Raw genomic sequence first — 22,483 nt, forward strand, 5'->3', positions numbered from 1 at the left:
CACAGAAATAAAAGCTAAGGAATTATGAGCCTTACACAACCCATGCTTATTGAAAACCTAAATAAAACCAGGGCAAAGATATTGTTTCTATTTTTACTTATACATCATATTTGTAACATTCAAATTTTCTCAAAAAGCATCAATAAAGCAGACAGAAAAAAACTGACTATAATCAATTATAAGGTAGGAATATGTTTCTAACCATTATAATAAAACATCAAAAATATAAAAATAACCAACTAACTTGCAAGGACATGAGCTGAATGAACCATTATAATTCAAATGAACCAACTGGACTAGAGGACAGAATTAGAAGCAATTATTCTAACTCAACAGTAAGAGAAGAGGGTATCTGAGAAGGGAGAAAGTCACAGAAGGGGAATCCCAAATCCTGTTGATAAACTTAGCCCAATCTGGGGCTATCTCCTGAAATACATATGCATGGAACAACGCCAAGTGCTCAGCTAAGGTTAAAAGAATTGAATGAAGATTTCACCTGATGCCCATCACAGGGAATACAAGAGTTTAGTTTGAGTTCAGCCAAGTTAACTGCCCACTAAATCAAAAGAATTAACAGAATCCAAAGTACCTACACTATATCATCACACAAGGAAATGTAACCTATGATGGTTAATTTTATGTCAACTTGGCTGGGCCACAAGGTAACCAGACAGTCTGAGTGTTTTTATGAGGGTGTCTGGGGATAAGTTTAACATTAAATTTGATAGAATGAGTAAGGTAGATTGCTCTTCCTAATGTGGGTGGGCCTAGTCAGGGGTCGGGAACTTTTTTGGCTGAGAGAGCCATGAACGCCATATATTTTAAAATGTAATTCCGTGAGAGCCATACAACGATGTGTGTACATTAGGCATTATCCAATAAAAATTTGGTGTCCTGGAGGACAGCTGTGATTGGCTCCAGCCACCCGCAACCATGAACATGAGCGGTAGGAAATGAATGGATTGTAATACACGAGAATGTTTTATATTTCTAATGTTATTTTTTATTATTATTAAAGATTTGTCTGCGAGCCAGATGCAGCCATCAAAAGAGCCACATCTGGCTCACGAGCCGTAGGTTCCCGACCCCTTGCCTTGCCCAATAAGCTGAAGGTCTCAGGAAGACAAAAAGCTGACCCTTTACCAAATAACTTGAAGCTGAACACCAGTTCTCTACCCTCAGACCTAAGCTGAAACCGAGGCTCTTCCTAGGGCTCAAGCCTGCCAGCCTCCAGACTGGAATGACACCAGTGACAATCCTAGTTCACAGACCTTTGGACCCACAGACTTGAACTATAGCATCAGCTATCTTGGGACCTGTCAGCCTCCATAATCACAGGAGTCGATTCTTTATATTAAATCTCTTTATACACATACACTATGGACATGTACATACACACACACACACAAACACGCGCACTACTGATTCTGTTTCTCTGAAGAACTCTGAAGTAGAGTACTGCTGTAACAAATACCTAAAATACGAAAGTGGCTTTAGAACTGGGTAATGGCGGAGGCTAGAGGAGTTCTGAGGTGCATGCTGGAAAAAGCCTAAACTGCTGGATGGGGCTGTTGGTACAAATATGGATATTAAAACTGACTCTGGCAATGTCTCAGGGATAAAAGATGAGAGTTATAGAGAAGCTATTGTCTTAGAGAATCTATGTACCATCATAAATATAATGTTGGTAGAAATCTAACATTAAAGGCCATTCTAGTAAGGTCTTACACAAAAATGAAACTGTAGGAAGGGCAATTCTTGTTATTAAATGAAGACAGGCAAAAAAATCAAGTTTTCCTCTAAAGCCTTTTCCCTCACCAGAAGAAATCTAACACCACTCACCTGGGAGGGGTGGGGGGGATAGGCACTCATGTCTCAGCTAGCAAACTTTGGTCTTAAAACATAAAGTTTTAACAAATGAAAAGTGTCCCATCTGTACTCAAGAAAGCACCAGTCTATGAATTCAGTAAGCCAGATTAATTAAAAATAAGTAATACCTTATTACTTTTTTTCTTTCACTGCTAAGTGAGCTGAAATCTATATTTACTCAAGTCTCCCTCAAGTCTAGGAACTGAGTTGATTTAACCTTTCATACAATTCTAAATCGTATTTTAAAAACTGACCTTGATTTCCTTTATTCCTTTCTTCACTTTTAAAGTTTCTTCAGCAGACTTTGTTTTCTCATTCTTCTTTACTGTTTCACTTGCAGATTTCTTTCCACCTGGAATTTCCACTAGGAATTTCCGAATATCCTAAAAGCAAAAAGAAGATTCATAAACAAACATTAAGTACAAAAAATTCTACTTTCAACTGTAAAAAGGGACATCTCTACACACACTGGTTAACCTGAGTAATTTCACCAGTGGCGTAGTTCCATGTAAAAAGGGACATCTCTACACACACTGGTTAACCTGAGTAATGTCACCAGTGGCGTAGTTCCATGTAAAAAGGGACATCTCTACACACACTGGTTAACCTGAGTAATGTCACCAGTGGCGTAGTTCCATGTAAAAAGGGACATCTCTACACACACTGGTTAACCTGAGTAATGTCACCAGTGGCGTAGTTCCATGTAAAAAGGGACATCTCTACACACACTGGTTAACCTGAGTAATGTCACCAGTGGCGTAGTTCCATGTAGAAAGGGACATCTCTACACACACTGGTTAACCTGAGTAATGTCACCAGTGGCGTAGTTCCATGTAGAAAGGGACATCTCTACACACACTGGTTAACTGAGTAATTTCACCAGTGGCGTAGTTCCATGTAAAAAGGGACATCTCTACACACACTGGTTAACCTGAGTAATGTCACCAGTGGCGTAGTTCCATGTAGAAAGGGACATCTCTACACACACTGGTTAACCTGAGTAATTTCACCAGTGGCGTAGTTCCGTGTGTGTAGCAGCACTCTTTATACGCAGAAGTTAATTGATAAAATTACCTGAGTAAAAAATGATGTGCCTAATGAAAAGCAATATTAATGCTAAGAATCTGGTCAAAAATAAGCAACTGAAATTTCTATTAACAATATCACAATTACTAAACTAGCAAGTAACCAGTATTTACTGATCGTGCATGCACATACTCAGCCCATTATCCCAGGAACAGTAGCAGAGAAGACAGAGTTGAAAAATATAATCCTTGCCCATGGGATTTACATACACCAGTTTGAGAGAAGAATAATTCCTACAACCCTGATCACCTCAGACTTTAACACTGAGAATCTTGATTTTATTTTCCTTTATAGGAGCTTTCCAAATTCTTTTTTTTTTAAGATTTTATTTATTGCTTGAGTGATGGTGGTGCAATGAGTAGAGCATTGACCTGAGATGCTGAGATCCCAGGTTTGAAACCCTGAGGTCACCAGCTTAACTGCAAGCTCATTGGCTTCAGCATAAGGTCAATCATGGACATGATACCATGGTTACTGGCCCGAAGCCTAAGGTCGCTGGCTTGAGCCCAAGGTCACTGGCTTAACCTGATCCCCCTGGTCAAGAAATATATGAGAAGCAATCAATGAACAACCAAAGTGCTGCAACTATGAGTTGATGCCTCTCATCTCCCTTCCTCTCACTCTTAAAAAAAAAGATTTTATGTATTGATGTTAGAGAGAGGATAGAGAGAGAGAAGGGGGAATAGCAGGAAGCAGAAGCTCATAGTAGTTGCTTCTCTATCTATGTGCCTTGACTGGGCACGCCTGGGGTTTCAAACCAGCAACCTTAGCACTCCAGGTTGACGCTTTTATCCACTGCGCCACCACTGGTCAGGTGCTTTTCAAATTTTGAAGGAAAAACGTTGATGCTTATTACAATATTCTCCTTTATTTCTCTACCAGCAATGTTAAACTGTAGAATTCAAATTAATCATACTAAAACATTTACAATGTAATTTACAACTGAGATCCTGGCCAGAGTGAGGGCTTCGTATGTGGCAGTCCCAGGTTCAATTATCAATCAGGGTACACAAGAGAAGCGACCCTCTGCTTCTCCACCCCCCATTTCTCTCTCACTCTCCCCCCTTCCCACCCCCACAGCCATGGCTCAAATGGTTAGAGCAATTTGGCCCTGGGCGCTGAGGATGGCTCCACGGCCTTGCCTCGGGCACTGAAATAGCTCAGTTCAGAGCAACAGAACAGAGGCCCAAAATGGGCAGAGTATCGCCCCCTAGTGGGCATGCTGGGTGGCTCCCTGTTGAGGCCTATGCCAGAGTCTGTCTCTCTGCCTCCTTGCCTCTCTCACTTAATTAAAAATAAATACATAAATAAAAATTCACAATTGAAATCACTTATTTTTCTTATTTGAATTCCACACATATTCTTCCCCACCCTTTTAGATTTTAGCTTTGAAGAAAATGTACTGCAGAGAAAAGAGAACAGAACCTTTGAATCAGAAAGCTTCGCTTCAAATCTCTGCTTTACTGCCTTCTATCTGTAGTAACTTAGACAAGTTACTTTATGAGTCTGTTTTCTCATCAGTAAAAGGGAACTAATAATACCTACTTATGAGAATTAATTATGCATCTATCACAATTATGGCTCAGTAAAAATCTTCCCTTCCCCCTTTATGAACTACTATCCCTTCACATCACTGAAAAATCTCCAGTTACAATTGTCTCTGCTCACAGTCAAGGGTATAAGGAGCACAAAATAATGAGAACTTAGGATCTGAATTCCAAAGAACTGCATTCAAGAACCAGCTGTAGCTTTTCCCTCTTATTCTTGATGATTATAACTCTGAGTTTTCAGTCTATCTCTCTTTAAAGTAATGAGAAAAATACCTGTGAAAGTATTCTGTGAAGTAAAAAAAGTTAATTATTTCCTACTTCTGGAAAAAACTGTCATACTCTTAAAATGTCAAAAACCCCAAAGGAGTGTTTTACACATATACACACGTATGTACACACACAGACAGACACACAGCTTTGTGGCTAAGCCAACAAACAAAGGATATAAATGAGGTACAGACATGTTAAATTCTGCAAAAAAAGATCAAAGACTTCCCTGGTTTTATACCCTCTTAGGTAAACTTCCCAATACAGAAAAGTCACAAATCCATCCTAATAAAATCTAAGTCTAAAAAACACTATTTATGGAATGGATAACTCAGCTATGAAACTGGGACATCTGTGGCAGGTGCTAGAGATGGATGATAAAGAAAGCCACAGTCTTCCATATAATTTGCAAAGAATTGAGTTTGAGGCTGAAAACTACTTGATTGCTTCCAGAGGAAATAATTTCACATTAGAGTTTCACTTCTGAAATTACCACATTTCATTTCAAACAGTGGTAACTGTTTAAAACACAGTCAGGCACGCACGAGCACGCACAGAGTGCACAGGTCAAGAATGTGGGAAAGCAGATGCTGAAGATTAATAACAGGTTAAGGACAGTGGTGTTTTTCAATCTGTTTTAGAACCACAAACGCTTAAACCACAAAGAGAAAACGAAACATAGGAAATGAAATTGCTGGTTAAGGTTGAGTAACTGTTGAGCTCCCTGATTGTTGTCTGCACCACACTGCTACTCCTCTACATTGTTACCAGCTTTCCTTCTTAAGTAATTCTATTCACATACTTTTCTTTCCCTTTCCTTTCAGTCTACCCTCCTTGTCCCACACACACTCCCCATGCCTTATACTTGACGGCAGCCGAAGAGATAAAGAAATTGCAGCATCCTGTTCTAACTCAATATACACTAAAAATCTAAGCTTTTGGAAAAGAATTTTCATCAGAATAAAAGCCATTTTACTCAGACCATTTTTTCTAATGTGAGCAGCCATCTTGTGTATAAACATCTAAAAGGCCAAGATCACCAATTTGGCCTTACTTTATAGAATGTAACTTCACCTTAGTCTCCAATTAACATTCTCTGTCTAGTATCCCACGACTTCAAAAATATCAGAAACTGTAGAAGAACAAGTTTAGTGGTTAAACATATTCCCAAATAATGGCTCTAAACACCAGCCTTACCTGCACAGAGTAATATACTTGCTGAGTATATGAGCAGAAAAAGTGATAAATTTTTATATTTACTTTTATAATCTTGGCAAAGGTAAAACCTTCTAAGCAAAATATAAAGGCTAGAGACCATCCATAAAGACAGATTTAACTACATAAAAATAAAACAAAAGATGCCACAAAGTTAAAATACAAGCAACTAATTTGAAAATATCTACAAACATGTTATATATAAAAGGATTCCTACAAATCAATAAAAGATAATCCAGTAGAAAAACAAATAAAAGCTACTAATAGGCAAATTATAAAAGACATGCAAATATCCAACAAACAAGAAATGCTCAACTTCACAAATAATAAACAGATAAATTAAAACTTGGTTTTCTCTAAATTTTAAAAGATTGATAACGCCTAAACTTGTCAAGAACGTGGGAAAACAGATGCTCACATACTACAATGCTGATAAAAGTAAAAACTGGTAACAACCTTTTCAGAGGACAATAAAGAAATATAGTATCAAAATGTTAAATATATACATACATACACATATATATCTTTTGTCTCAAAAATTCCATTTCTAAAAGAAATGGTAAAAAAAAAAAAAGATACTTTTATTTGGTGAAACCAAAAGAGAATAGTAATTAACTTTTATTTCTTTCTTCTTAACTGAACAAACAGGTCAGCTCAAAGAATGCAAAAAATGTAGGCAACAATCACATAAAAGTGAAAACAAATTTTAACAGACAGATGTTTTTCATTATTTTATTCACAGCTATTGGACACAGATTTATCTCTTCTGATAACCATAAGTAGTAAACAAGGTAAATAGAATGATACATCTCCATTTTATAAATGAAAGAGTGAAACTGTAAGTCAAAACACAGGCCTCTTGTCAGTTTTGCCACTTACTGCTGACTTCTCTGCCCGTTTCCTCCTGCCGCCACGTGCCGCAGCGGATTCCTACGGGACGCAGAGGTGGCACACCAAAACGCTCCAAAATGAAACCGTCCTCTTATTCCAGAAACCATCTTTCTGTTTTCCACTTGACCATGACTGCCCCTTCACAGTTTTCCTGTAACTAAGGACCTATACAAAAGTATTCATTCTTCCACAATTAGCAACATTGCCTTTCCCTTCCTGTTATTCTTGATTTTTTTGACCCTTGTGTGCTTAACACAAAGGCACTGTGCCAGAGACTTAAGACAGAACAGGAAAGTTCATGAAGCTGCCTAGAAGACAAATCAGTATGTAAAGAATTAGATACAAAACAGTCCTAAGAGCTAATCACAAGACTATGAGAGCACCAGGAGCACCCGACATACAGCCCCTCAGGGACGGCTTCTCAAATGAACCAACACCAAGAAACAGTATGGAGGCTTCTCAAAAAGTAAAAAACAATACTACTGCATGACCTGGCAATCCCACTTCTGGGTATTTATCCAAAGAAACCCAAAACACTAATTCAAAAAGATATATGCATCCCTATGTTCATTGCAGCAGTATTTTCAAGATATGGAAGCCACAAAAGTATTCATAGATAGATAACTAGATAAAGATATGGTCAATATATAAAATGGAATAAGTCTCAGCCATAAAAATAAATAAAATTTTACCACTGTGACAACATGGACCAAGGGATATTATGCTAAATAAGTCAGACAGAGAAAGACAAATACCATATAGTTTCACTTATATGTGAAATCTAAAGAAGAAAAACAAACAAACAAACCAGAAGCAAACTCAGATACAGAAACTGATGCTTGCCAAGTGGAAGGGGGAGCGAAGGAGCAGGGGAGGGGGGAGCAGGGGAGGGGGGAGGAGAAGCAGAGGGGTGGGGAAGTAGGGGAAGGGGGGCAGGAGAGGGGGGAAGCAGGGGGGCAGGGGAGGGGGAGAGCAGGGTGAAAAAGATGAGATTAAAAGTACAAATTGGCCTGACCAGGCGGTGGCGCAGTGGATAGAGTGTCGGGGGGGATGCGGAGGACCCAGGTTCGAGACCCCGAGGTCGCCAGCTTGAGCGCGGGCTCATCTGGCTTGAGCAAAAAGCTCACCAGCTTGGACCCAAGGTCGCTGGCTCCAGCAAGGAGTTACTTGGTCTGCTGAGGCCCCCGGTCAAGGCACATATGAGAAAGCAATCAATGAACAACTAAGGTGTCGCAAGGAAAAACTGATAATTGATGCTTCTCATCTCTCTCCATTCCTGTCTGTCTATCCCTATCTATCCCTCTCTCTGACTCTTCTCTGTCCCTGTAAAAAAAAAAAAAGTACAAATTGGCAGTTACAAAATAGTCACAGGGACGTAAAGTACAACACAGGGAATAGGGAATACAGTCAATAATGCTGTAATAACTATGCATGGTTTCAGGTGGGTACTAGACTTACTAGAGGAATCACTTAATAAGTTATATAACTGTCTAACCACTGTGCAATACACCTGAAACTAATACGGAATGCCAACTCTAATTTTTAAAAAAACTTTAGTTTAAAAAAAGGAACCAAGGAACTTGATCTGGGCCCTAAAATGATTAGAAGATACTTCTGATAGTCACAGAAATCTAAGTTTTAATACATTTTTGTCAGTTCCATAAAGCAGGTTTGTCTTACTAGCCACTGTATCTCAAGTACAGGGCCAGCACCTCAGATATGTAAACGCTTAATTAATATTCCTTAAACGCATGAGCAGTTATTCCTAAGGTCACTGACCTTCACACCTGGGCTCAGAGAGGTTCTTAATTATGTAAAATAAAATTCATGGTAGATTTCCTTTTAAATATTATACATTAAAAGAACCTTTAATTAGAATTATTTTTTGCTATGACTTTACAATTGCTTTTTGTTTTAAGAAATTATAAATGAGTATTAAACTAACACGCATTGTATATTATCTCTGAGGTTAAATTACTAAAATTGCCTATCTATAATTGACCCTTATATTAATATGGGCTCTTGTCATAATACTATATTGTGGCTACAAAAACCAAAATACTTTCAATTTTAGTAGGATACTTCCTCTTCTTCAAATTTGTTTTTAGCCAAAGAAGTTACTTTTTTTAGAAATCAGCAATATCTCTATATATAGTCACTATTAATGATACAGCAAAGTCTAGCACTGGCCTCAAGAACTTCTCTAAGGGAGATACTGGCAAATGAAAAAAGAAGTGTGTGTGGTCTGAAAAATCTTTGAACAATAACAGTTTCTAGCTAGACATAACCTTAAAAGTCCTGCATCAACTTCCTTCATTCAGTCATTCATTTATTCATTGAACAAATATTTAGTGAGAACCTTCTGTGGGCCAACAACTACTCTTCATGCTTAGGAGAAACAAAACAAGCAAAACTCATTGTTCTCTTGGGCTTTCATTCTACTTTCTGCTCTTGGTCTTTCTGCCTCTAGAAAATGAAGCAAAGCATAGGGAATAAAGAACAGACAAAATAAAGCACAGGAGGGGAATAGGAATGGGAACTGGATGATGACGGGAATACAGTGGATAGAAACTGCTTCCCGCACTCGCTCTGGAATCTCTTCAGTATACCTCAGAGGCCGCTCCCAAGATAATGAAAGAACCATTTTCCTTCTTAGCTGTATTAAGATAAACATGGAAGATCCTGAAAACATAATATTTATATCTTGTGAACCTTAAACTACTCTCTTATCACAGAGTTTTCTGGTACCAGATCCAAAAAAGAAATAAAACACTGGAAAAATTAAACAGAAAATTAATAAAAAACTTGTCTAATTTAGGTTTAAAATAAAGTCTTCATAACTGCATAATTGGGATAACTAAAGCATTTGAAACTGTTTATGCCTTATCTAATGGTTTATTTCAATATTTTGACATTTTCACCAGGGCTAATATACATACTAATTATGGTTTTTATTCATCAAGAAATCAAATTTTACAACTCACTTTTGTTCTTAAAAAATCACATTTAAACTACCTGAATGAACACTGAAATTAAGCACACATCCAAAATAGACCTACAACCTAAGAGAATCAATATCGTATTTCTCTAGGCTACATTACTCATTGTCAATAAATATCCAATAGCTCAAAAAAAAAGTTATGCAGAAAGGGTAATAATGAAGGTATTTTCATACCAGTAAGCTTTACATTATAGGTAATTTCTCTCTTTTTTTAATTACAAAGTTTATTTGTACTTCTTCATTCATCAAATATTTATTGAAAATGTGTCATGTGCCAGGTACTATGTAGCAATTCCCTATCCCTGTGGTCCCTATCTTTGCAGTTTATATACTAATATAAAGTATAAAACAGGTTGCCTATCTATTAAAATATGCCAAAATGTATGCCAAGTAAACAAAGTACCGTTATTTCCCATGTATAAGATGCACCTTAATTTTGGGGCCCGAAATTTGAAAAAAAAAAAGTATTACATAAAGTTATTGAACTCAAGTTTTTGTTTGTTTGTTTGTTTGTTTTTTCCAAAATTAGAAGCGGGGAAGCGGTCAGACACAGACTCCTGCATGCTCCCGACCGGGATCCACCCAGCATGCCCACCAGGGGGCAATGCTCAGCCCATCTGGGGCGTTGCTCCTCTGCAATTGGAGCCATTCTAGTGCCTGAGGTGGAGGCCATGGAGCCATTCTCAGCACTCGGGCCAACTTTGCTCCAATGGAGCCTTGGTTGTGGGAGGGGAAGAGAGAGAGAGAGAGAGAGACAGAGAGGAGGGGGGGGGAAGGGTAGAGAAGTAGATGGGCACTTCTCCTTTGTGCCATGACCGGAAATCGAACCCAAGACTTCCACACGCCAGGCCAATGCTCTACTGCTGAGCCAATCAGCCAGGGCCAACTCAAGTTTTATTCATCATAAAATTCATACAACTCCTCATCACTGTCAAAAATCCCATCTATTAGCTTGTCCTCATCTGTATCTGATGATGAATCACTGTTTTCAACGACAAGCGCAAAAACAAGCGTGAAAATGCGGGAAACGCAAGTAAAAAATTCTACAACCACTGTATAAAATGCACCCAGTTTTTAGACCCTAAATTTTTCTAAAAACTGTACATCTTATACATGGGTAAATATGGTAGGGGGTCTTTTCGCCAACCATACCAGTCATTTTCTACACTGGTCTGCACTCCTCTGAAATCTCATAACCACATAGTGTCTGCCAGACACATCCCTTCCCTAATGCCCTAAAAGTCCCTCCAACTCATAACGTCCAAAACGAAGCTCATATTCCTGAGACATGTTCCTCTACCTTTATTTCCCACTCCAACGCATAATACGACCATTCAGCCAAAACAGAAAAATGGGCAGTTTTCCCTGCTCACAATGACCCTCCACTTAATCACCCTATCTCTCAAATTCTGCTGCTGTCCTCTTCCCTCTATTTCCATTGTCATTGCCCTGATTCGGGGCTTCATTTATTTACTAATTTAACAAACCTTTATATAGGACAGGGGTCAGGAACCTCTTTGGCTGAGAGAGCCATGAATGGCACATATTTTAAATGTAATTCCGTGAGAGCCATACAACGACCCGTGTCCGTTATGCATTATCCAATAAAAATTTGGTGTTGTCCCAGAGGACAACTGTGATTGGCTCCAGCCACCTGCAACCATGAACTGTAGGAAATGAATGGATTGTAATACATGAGAATGTTTTATATTTTTAACATTTTTTTTTTTTTAAGATTTGTCTGCGAGCCAGATGCAGCCACCAAAAGAGCCGTGTCTGGCTCACAAGCCATAGGTTCCCGACCCGATATAGGACATACTCTGGGCCAGCAATGATTTAAGCACCTTAAAAATATTAAGTTATTTAATTCACAAAACAACCCACTGAAGTTTTTAACCTCAATTCACAGATGAGAAAATGAAGGATGCCAACAAGACATTCTCTAGTAAAAGTCTGGAATTTAAGATGTCCCTAAATGTGAGCAAAGACTTCATATTTTCCTAACCCTGTGATGGCGAACCTACGACACGTGTGTCAGCACTGACACACATAGCCATTTTGGGGGCCGCATACCAGAGAAGTATGGGGCCGCATGCCGAGAAGGACGTTTCATCCTAGGCTCCTGAACGGCCAGGTGCAGTAGCCAAAGATAAAACATTTGCTGTAGGCCAAAACAACAGAACTCCGGCACAGAGCATCTAGTTCTGGGACTTCCAGTTAGGCTGTTAGGGGATCTTTGACCTCACTTCCAGCCTGCGGATTAGGGAGCAGCGGAATGCTGTGGGGGACACATCTCTGGGGGCCCTGTGATCACCATTACCAGCAACCACATAACCACAGCAACCATCATCCAATCTACTGTTCTGGGGTGTCGTGGATTTCTAATTGACCATCATTACTGAGATAAGTGAGGGGGAGGCTGGAAGAGGCAAGGGCCTGTGCTATAGGTGCCGTTTCCCGCCATTAGAAATAACGGCAGCCATATTAATTTACATAAGATGCAACTTGCAGAATTTCAAGACAGCATCTGGGCTCAGGTGTTTGTCGACTTGAGGTCAAAGCTTGAGAATCTGTAAAGGTGCCGCTTGGAGAATCAAGAGGAGTGTCACTATGAATAGGAAATTTGGAGTGCCTGGAACCAATTACCAGACACTTTTATCACCCTGAAAAATATAGCAATGGCTTTACTCACAATTTTTCCCTCTACGTACTTTTGTGAGACCTTATTCTCAGCGTTAAATAATATCAAAACCAACAAAAGAAACAGATTGACAGATGAAATTAGTAGCGCTTGCTTGGGCTTGAAGTGTATAAAATACCAACCTTCAATTGAAGATTTAGCCAATGAAATTCAGCAACAAAAAAGTCACTAATAGGCAGGTTAAAGAATTCCCCCCCCCTCATTTATCTTAGTTCACGGCACCCCACACAAGTTAAATATTATCAAGACCAACAAAAGAAACCGCCTGACAGATGAAAAAATAAGTCACTAAGCAGGTAAGTTAAATAATTAGTTTTTGGTTTATTAAATACAGTTATATATTACAATTATATATTTTTGTTATTTAAACTATAAATACCGTGAAATTATGGTTTTTTTTCTTGAAGTGACAACCACCTGAGTTATGCTCGTTTTTTTGGCAAATTTTGACACACCAAGATCAAAAGAGCCTGACCAGGCGGTGGTGCAGTGGATAGAGCACTGGACTGGGATGCAGAGGACCCAGGTTCAAGACCCCGAGGTCGCCAGATTGAGCGCGGGCTCATTTGATTTGAGCAAAAAGCCCACCAGCTTGAACCCAAGGTTGCTGGCTCCAGCAAGGGGTTACTTGGTCTGCTGAAGGCCTGCGGTCAAGGCACATATGAGAAAGCAATCAATGAACAACTAAGGTGTTGCAACGCACAATGAAAAACTAATGATTGATGCTTCTCATCTCTCTCTGTTCCTGTCTGTCCCTGTCTACCCCTCTCTCTGGAAAAAAAAAAAAGGATCAAAAGATTGCCCATTACTGTCCTAACCTGAGATGTAACTAACAATTCTATAACACTGTCAGAAGCTTTGTCCATCAGGAGGCCCAAATGCAATTTTAATCTACATATGTCAAGACAAAGTAACAGACTTCACCAGTACTCAAGAAAACAAAATTTAAAAAGTCTATTATCAGCCCTAGCAGGTTGGCTCAGTGGTAGAGCATCAGCTCGGCATGTGGATGTCCCAGGTTCAATCCCCAGTCAGGGCACACATCAGAAGCAATCATGTGCTTTTCTTCTCCTCTTCTCCCCTTTTTCCTCTCTCTCTCCCCTTTCTCTCTCTCTTCCCCCCTCATAGCCAGTGGCTCAACTGGTTGGCCCTGGGTGCTAAGAATAGCTCAGTTGGTCTGAGCGTAAGCTTCAGGTGCTGAGGATAGCTCAGTTGATTCGAGCATTGGCCCCAGGGGTTACCAGGTGGATCCCGGTTGGGCACATACAGGAGTCTATCTCCCCACCTCTCACTTTAAAAAAAAAAAAAAAGGCAATTAGGCAAAAGTGAAAATGGAATAACAAGCACAGAGATTGGATAGGAAGATGTAAAATTATCCTATGTGCAGATGAAATAATTTTATATATAAGGAATCTACTTAAAAAACTATTAGAATTACTAAATGAGTTCAGCAAGGTTGCAGGACATAAGATCAATATATAAAAGTCAACTGTACTTTGAAACTCTTGCAATGAACAAAAATGAAATTATGAAAACAATTCCATATACCAGGGTTCCCCAAACTACGGCCCGCGGGCCACATGCGGCCCCCTGAGGCCATTTATCCAGCCCCCGCTGCACTTCCAGAAGGGGCACCTCTTTCATTGGTGGTCAGTGAGAGGAGCACATTGACCATCTCATTAGCCAAAAGCAGGCCCATAGTTCCTATTGCAATACTGGTCAGTTTGTTGATTTAAATTTACTTGTTCTTCATTTTAAATATTGTATTTGTTCCCGTTTTGGTTTTTTACTTTAAAATAAGATATGTGCAGTGTGCATAGGGATTTGTACATAGTTTTTTTTTATAGTCCGGCCCTCCAACGGTCTGAGGGACAGTGAACTGGCCCCCTGTGTAAAAAGTTTGGGGACCCCTGCCATATACAGTATCACCAAAATGAACAATATATACAGGAATAAACTTAACAAAAGTGTAAAACATATACTCAAAAAAATAAAAGTTTAAAGAAATTAAGGAAGATCTAAATAAATGGAAAGATATCTCATGTTCATGGATCAGCAGACTTAATGTTGTTAAGGTGACAATACTCCCCAAATTGATCTACAGATTCAAAACAATTACAAAATCCCAGCTGGATTCTTTGTGAATTCTAAAATTAATAATGGAAATTCAAGATCCCGAACAGGCAAAACAATCTTGGGGAAGAATAAAGTCAAAGACTCAAATTTCCCAATTTCAAAACTCATCACAAAGCTACAATAATAGACAGTGTGTTATTAATGTCAAGATAGACATACAGATCAATGGAATAGAACTGAGACCCCAGAAGAAAAAACTGTCACTTAATGGTCAATTGATTTTTAACAAGGATGTGAAGATAATTCAATGGGTTAGTCTGCAAATGGTTCTGAGGTAAGTGGATATGCAAAAAAATAAACGTGGACCCCTACTTCATACCATATACAAAAATTAACTCAAAATGAATCAAAATCCTAAATGTAAGAGCTAAAACTATAAAACTCTTAGAAAAAAACACAGTGTAAATATTCACGACCTTGAATTTGGCAATGGTTCTCTATGATATCAAAAGCTCTGAGGAAGTGATGATTAAGACTTAAATGAAAAAGGCAGAGACATGCAAGGATCTGGAGGAAGAGTATTTCAAGAAGAAACAGCAAGAACAAAAAACCAAGACAGAACCAATTTCATACACTCAAAAGACAGAGAAGATCAAAGAGATAAACAGGGGTCTTACAGGCCATGTATATATGACAAAATCTAAATTACAACAGGGTCAGAGCAGGGGGAGCATTCACATAGTAAACTCAGATGTGTGAAAGGTGTCCCCTAGTGTGGGGCAATGGAACAGTTCAAATTATAATGTATTTTGACTTACCTGACAGTTCTTCAAAAAGGCTATCCCACAGGACTCTTGTGTGTTTAATTAAATCTTTATTTTATATTTTCAGTAAATAATTATACCAGCCAATGAATTATATATACTGATTTCTTAACAATGGCATCTCTCAGATTTTATTTGCATTTTGACCAATTAATTAAATCCTTATAGCAATCCAAACTGCTTCATGGCTTTTTATTTTACAGGCATAAATAATATCTCAGAGATATTGTGGGTTCCATTTCAGATCACCACAATAAAGTATTACAATAAAGCCAGTCGTAATCCTTTTGCTGATGGAGGGTTTCGCCTTCAATATGCAAAAAACACTACATTTGTGAAGCGCAATAAAGAGCAAAAAAACAAGCCATGCCTTTGCTCTTTTTATTTTCAATTTTGTTTCATTTCCTTTAATAGGCATTATATGCACATGGTTCAAAATTGAAAAAGATAAAACGTCTCCCTCCCACCTTACCTCTTAGACACATACTACTATCTTTGCAAGCAATAAATGGTATCAATTAGTTGTGTATTCTTTATGAGAGATTTTATATATCTTCACACAAATATATACATAGGCAGTTCCGAGGTTTCGAATGAGATAGGTTCTGCAGGTCTGAAATGTTTAAGTATTATTATACACAGAAAGGTTAAAATAAATATTATGATAAGACAAACATCTAAGTTGCATTTAACAAGTAAATGTACCTGTTAAATTTACATACAAATTCAACTTAAGAATAAATCTACAGAACCTATTTTATTTGTAACCCTGGGACTGCCTGTATATTCTTTTCTCTCTTTTATTGTATAAAGTGGTAATAAATATCATGTCTTCTCTGCACCTTAATATAAATATTTTCACTGAATGAGTTTGGCAGTTGTTTCGAATCAGGGCATAAAGTTTTCCCATTGTTAATGGCTGCATAGTATTCCATTTTGTGGAATTTTATTCTTTTATTGCTAACTTCTAACTGAAAAATATTTGAGAAAAAAAATGCAGCCCCCAGGGCAAGAGATGTTAACCTTCTGTTTATGGATTAAGAAAATATGTAAATCCCGTAAAATGGTATATATGTGCCCATATGCATTTCTATGGGCAGAAAATTTGCATATCGTTCACATCATCAAAGGGATATATGACACAAACATATGTTAAAGATTACTGTACTAAAATTAGAATACAAATGTTCAATAAACATTTAAGAGAATTTTATTCTAAAATTTCTACTAATTTTTGTACTAGAGACAAAAAGACTAAATTAAATATCAACATAATCCAGCCTGACCAGGTGGTGGCGCAATGGATAGGGCGTGGAATAGGATGCAGATGACCCAGGTTCGAAACCCCAAGGTCAGCAGCTTGAGCGCAGGTTCATCCGGCTTGAATGTGGGCTCATCAACTTGAGTGCAGGGTCACTGGCTTCAGACATGACCCCATGGTCGCTGGTTTGAGCCCAAGGTCACTGGCTTGAGCAAGGGGTCACTAACTCTGCTGTAGCAACCCCCCGCCCCTGTTAAAGGCATATATGACAAAGCTATCAATGAACAACTAAGGTGCCCCAACAAATAATCAATGCTTCTCATCTCTCTTCCTTACTGTCTGTCCCTATCTCAGTCTGTCTCTGTCACAAAAATAAATAAATAAAAAATACCAACATAATCCAAAATTCTTATCTAATTTATTGAACATGAGCTGCTGTTTCTCATTAACAAAATGCAAAACAGACCAATCTGACTCCTTTTCTTAGAAGGGTTTTATTTTTCATCTACACGGTGAAAAGGAATCGTAAAGAAAAAAAATAACCACAATTTCAAATACTTCAGTGAACAGGTGAAAATGATCAAATAAAAGTAGACTATACTGCCTGACCTGTGGTGGCTCAGTGGATAAAGCATCCACCTGAACGCTGAGGTTACCGGTTCAAAACCCTGGGATTGCCTGGTTAAGGCACACATGGGAGTTGATGCTTCCTGTTCCTCTCCACTTTCTCTCCCTCGTTCTCTCTCTTTCTCTCTCTAAAATCGAATAAAATCTAAAAAAAAAAAAAAGAAAAAAAAAAGTTGAGCCTGACCAGGCAGTGGCGCAGTGGATAGAGCATTGGACTGGGATGCAGAGGACCCAGATTCGAGACCCCAAGGTCCAGACCTCAGGGTCGCCAGCTTGAGCACAGGCTCATCTGGTTTGAGCAAGGCTCACCAGCTTGAGCCCAAGGTCGCTGGCTTGAACAAGGGGTCATTCATTCTGCTGTAGCCCCCCAGTCAAGGCACATATGAGAAAGCAGTCAATGAACAACTAAGATGCCGAAACGAAACATTGATGCTTCTAATCTCTCTCCCTTCCTGTCTGTCCTCTCTCTGTCTGTCACACACACACACACAAAAAAAAACAGTTGACGATACTAAGGTGACCAATTGTCCTCCTTTAGGGAGGACAGTCCTTCTTTTGTAAGTTCCATCCTCCCTCAAAAAGTGTCCTCCTCCATGTCCTCCTTTTTGATATTGGAACACTAATCTGTAAATGTCCGTATTCGATCGACGCAGAGTCAATCCATTGCGTGTGATGTGATGTATTTGTATCTAAATTAGTACTTTTTTCTTACAATTATTATTAAAAATTAATAGGCATGTAAGCATAATTACAATATAAAATATTACAAATGTTTTATTATGCATTTATCACTTTTAGTCTATTATTGTTGCAATGAATGTTAATTTATTTACGATACTGTTTTCTTCCATTTATTTTTGTCCTTTTCATTGTAAAATTGTTGCTCACAGTAACTGACAGCAACAGAGGCATCTATTAGTGCCCCTTAAACTCTATGTACTGTTCCATAGAGTCCTTCCTGAGAAAATTGGATATCTCTCTTGCTAAAAAAAAAAAAAAAAAAGACTCCCAATCTCATCAATTTACCACACCACCATAGTGCCTAAGTTCAAAATGTAATTACGTTCATTTTAGGGAGGCTATAAAAACTAGTGGGCAGGCCCTGGCTGGTTGGCTCAGCGGTAGAGCGTCGGCCTGGCGTGCGGGGACCTGGGTTCGATTCCCGGCCAGGGCACATAGGAGAAGCGCCCATTTGCTTCTCCATTCCCCCCCTCCTTCCTCTCTGTCTCTCTCTTCCCCTCCCGCAGCCAAGGCTCCACTGGAGCAAAGATGGCCCGGGCGCTGGGGATGGCTCCTTGGCCTCTGCCCCAGGCGCTGGAGTGGCTCTGGAGTGGCTCTGGTCGCGGCAGAGCATCGCCCCCTGGTGGGCGTGCCGGGTGGATCCCGGTGGGGCGCATGCGGGAGTCTATCTGACTGTCTCTCCCCGTTTCCAGCTTCAGAAAAATACCAAAAAAAAAAACAAAAAAAAAACTAGTGGGAAGAAAACCCTAGGTTCTAATTCAACAATCTAGTAGTTGTATGATAAATTGTTGAAACTCGGAAAGCCTCTTTTACCATCTGCAAAACTCAGTTGCTGTGAGGTTTAAATGTGAAAAGGTACGTAGAGCAAACAACTCACACTGACTGACCTGAAGAAGATTTTTACTATAATCGTTATTTTATCCTTCTTTGAGAATAAACACAAAGAGCTTCAAGGTTCCCCAATTTGGCATGAAAACTTTCCTCCCAGACTACTGGCATTGTGATCAACTGAAAAATGATTGAAAAAAATATGTCTAATTACTAAGAAGATTCTGGCTTAATGAAGCATCATAAATTGCACTTCAATATATTTCAAATGCAGACCTGTAACTATTGCCACACCATCGTGAATATCTGTTTAGACAGCTGCATAACTATTTCCTCCTAATTTAAATGTTTTATGCACATTTACGCCCTGAGGTTCCTGGGTTGGTGGTGGTGGTCGTTGTTATCATTGTTGTTGTTTAAAGATTCTAACATCAGGTGATAAGCGATGACAGCTGTCAAATGTATTCCACTTCTCTTTACTTGCCATCTAGTCCCAACCCAACCCCCGCCCGCGCTAACCCTTTGACTTCTGTGAACTCATCAACACAAACTAAAACTGCCTCCCCGTGTCCTCGGTCTCAAAACGCCTACATGATGAACTCGTGAAGCTGTTAGAAAAAGTTGAAGGCCTGAGATAACTTATTCACAAGAAAGGAAAAGTTTGTTACATTCTCTTCCCTTATGACCTAAGGCTTGAACGGGAGGCCAACGCTTCACGTAGGAGTTAAACCGAGGTTCGGGGCAATGCTGAACAGGAAACCAACTTCACCGCTGCACCCCAAAATCACCTAAGGACTCTCTTCCTCCCTCCCCCTTCCCCCCAACACTTGAAAAGAGTGAAACTGCCGCGCAGCGCCGAATATCCTGCGCGCTGGCTGCCGCCGAGGACTGGAGCCCGCGGTCCAAGAAGACCAGCGCGACCAATGCCCGGTCTGTGGTCCGAAGTTTCGGTGCCTCGCTCCCTCCGGAGCCACGCAACGCGTCCTCCCCCACCCCTCCACACCAGGAGCGCCCCGTCCACACCCAGACTGCAAACTCTCCCAAGCCCCGGAGTCGCACAGCCTCCCCCTCGGGCTCACCATTGCAGCCCCAGGATTAAAGCACGGGAGGGCAGGATGGCAGGATGGGGAATCCGTTACCGGGACTCGGTACCCATTCGCGCCAACAACTTCTCCCTCGAAGTAGAAGGAGGTGGAGGCAGGGACGCCTTGTGATGACGTCAGGAGGGGCGCGGCTTCCCTTCGGCGCGGACGAGGCGGGAAGTGCAACGTGGACGCTAGTCCCGCTCCGAAGGGCCGCGGGCTCAGCCATCGCGAGGAGCGACGGGACTGTGGCCCGCGCTGGGCGCTGAGCCTCCGCGTTTTGGCGGGGTTGCCTCAGTAGTTTCTCAGATTGGTGTCCTTGGGAAGGCGGGCTAACTACGTAGGTTTCTCCCCGTTTCACGTCTAGGGGGTGCTCTTCCCCACTGTAGCTTTCAAAGGTTTCTACCCTCGTTAAGAAACACATTTACTTTTCTAGATGAACGTCTCACATTTTATATTTAAATATCTGTTCTGAAACAAGAGTTCCACTTAACAGTATTTACGCTGATGTTTTTGTCTAAAAATGTTTGACTCACCGATTACTTTTTTTCACCTATGAAGTGGAGACCCAGTTTAAAAACCGCCAGGCTCTGGACGCCAGGTTGTATAATTCCAGAGCAAAAGAAGACGGGTAAAACACCTAGCCGTCGCCACGGACAACATTTTATAAATGGAAAATAGGAGGCACAAACCAGCTAAGGAGTCCAGCTTTATTCCAAAACTGAGACAGACTGGGAATCTAGGCCTCCACATTCTCAAACCTGAGCTGCCGGATCCCTCCCACAGCAGGGCTGTGTATGATGCCTAGTCATCAAACAGGTGCATCCTCATAGTAAAACTGATCTCAAAAGCTTCTGGAGTAAACAAGTTTTATATAAATAGATAAGCAATGGAATTGTGGAGCAGAACATGACGTTTGCATACAATGTTAAGAGAAAATATGAGACCCTTAGTTGGAAATACAGGATCTCCAGGTACAGACCTAGACTTTCAACTCCTTAACCAGTGGTGGGATTCAACCAGTTCACATGGGTTGGGCAGAACCGATACCTAATTTTTGTTGAGTGCGGTTCACCGGTTGTTAATATAGCACATGTAATCAGGCTTCTCTCTAAGGTGGGCACCTGGGTAGCCACCCAATGTGGAAATAGCAAATTTACGTTCCTTACTCTTTTTTTTTTCATGTTCATCCGCACGACAGCGTATTCCAAGTGCCCGCAGTAAGGTTCATTCCGTCCATAGATGAAAAAATTTGACAGAACTATGCTTGTATATTTATTTATTTATCTCATAAAACTCATTATACCTTTGATGAAATACTGCATTTTAATTCCCTCATATTTGTTACTTCAGTAAACAAACATATAACATAAAGATAAAAAGTGCCAAACAACCAGGGGATGACAAGCTGTCATTGGAAATATCTTAAATAACAGTTTTATTGTTTTTTGTCAGGTATTACTTAATACTTTTTCATTAATATTTTAAAACTTATAATCTAGTTATGTGTACCTCTTTTATTTTTCTTATTTAAGTATTAAATGCATGAAATAATAAACTACCCTTTGGTGTATCATTTTTTTTATACTTAAAATGGTCATTAGGGCAGAGAATTGGTTGATAAATTATTTGAATCCCACTACTATCCTTAACCATCCCACCCCAGTTAGGACTTGGACTTGATCACACCAACACCTCTACAATGAAAGGTAGCAAAGCCTCTGGAACACCCCAATGACCAAGTGGAAAGCTGGGATTTGTTAAGTGCCCACAGTAATCTATGTTAGGTTTACAACTATGGACTATCCTAGTTTGGCTTATTTAACCCCCACAATGACACTGGCTACCATTATTATACCCAGTTTACCAAGGAGTGAACTATTACTAATGATCAGGGCCTTACTGCATGGATCCCTGTGAAACTAATATGCTAGGGTTCCCAGTCCCATCACATGCTAGTTGGATGACCCTGAACAACTTGCTGTACCTCAGTTTTTTCATCTATAAAATACAGCTAATAGTACTACTTCATAGGCTGTTATGGAACTATTCCAGAAACATAAGTAATACTTTTTAAGTCAGCTATTATTGTCATTATTAATTACACGAGACTAGAAATTATTAAGAGAGATAATTCCAAAAATGAACTTCTCTACTTCATAATTCTGCTTATAAATACTTAATTGGGAGGAGAAGAGTCATCAGGTCTTTTGAGAGAGTAATAAAAACTATAAACCTACTCCCCGGAAAAAGGTATGTAGCAGACATATCATATAAACCTTCGCCTATATGAATCTATGCATGATTCCACATATGAGTCCAAATATAGGAATATCCTGACACCAATCAGGCAAATGGACCTGGCTGAAAGGAAGTTGCACTTCTCTCTCTTGAACTAAAAGGAGAGCTAGCAAGCAAGGGCACAATGAAAGCTCCTCACAACACTGGCTGCTCCAACCTGCCC

General features: G+C 39.7%; 1 protein-coding gene across 2 annotated transcripts in view; it reads right to left on the reverse strand.

The window, feature by feature from the left end:
* The window catches only part of RFC1 (replication factor C subunit 1), a 79,474-nt gene extending 59,310 nt beyond the window's left edge, over window positions 1–20,164 (reverse strand). For both annotated transcript variants that reach the window (XM_066386169.1, XM_066386171.1), the window contains exons 1-2: window positions 20,017–20,164; window positions 2,124–2,252 (exon numbers count right to left, since the gene is read on the reverse strand). In XM_066386169.1, the coding sequence (XP_066242266.1) occupies window positions 2,124–2,252; window positions 20,017–20,019 (132 nt within the window). In that variant the 5' untranslated portion in view covers window positions 20,020–20,164. The remainder of the gene's footprint in view (window positions 1–2,123; window positions 2,253–20,016) is intronic.
* Window positions 20,165–22,483: the final 2,319 nt, after the last annotated feature.

Source organism: Saccopteryx leptura, chromosome 5 (assembly GCF_036850995.1).
Source record: "Saccopteryx leptura isolate mSacLep1 chromosome 5, mSacLep1_pri_phased_curated, whole genome shotgun sequence".
In the NCBI taxonomy this organism is placed as follows: Eukaryota; Metazoa; Chordata; class Mammalia; order Chiroptera; family Emballonuridae; genus Saccopteryx; species Saccopteryx leptura.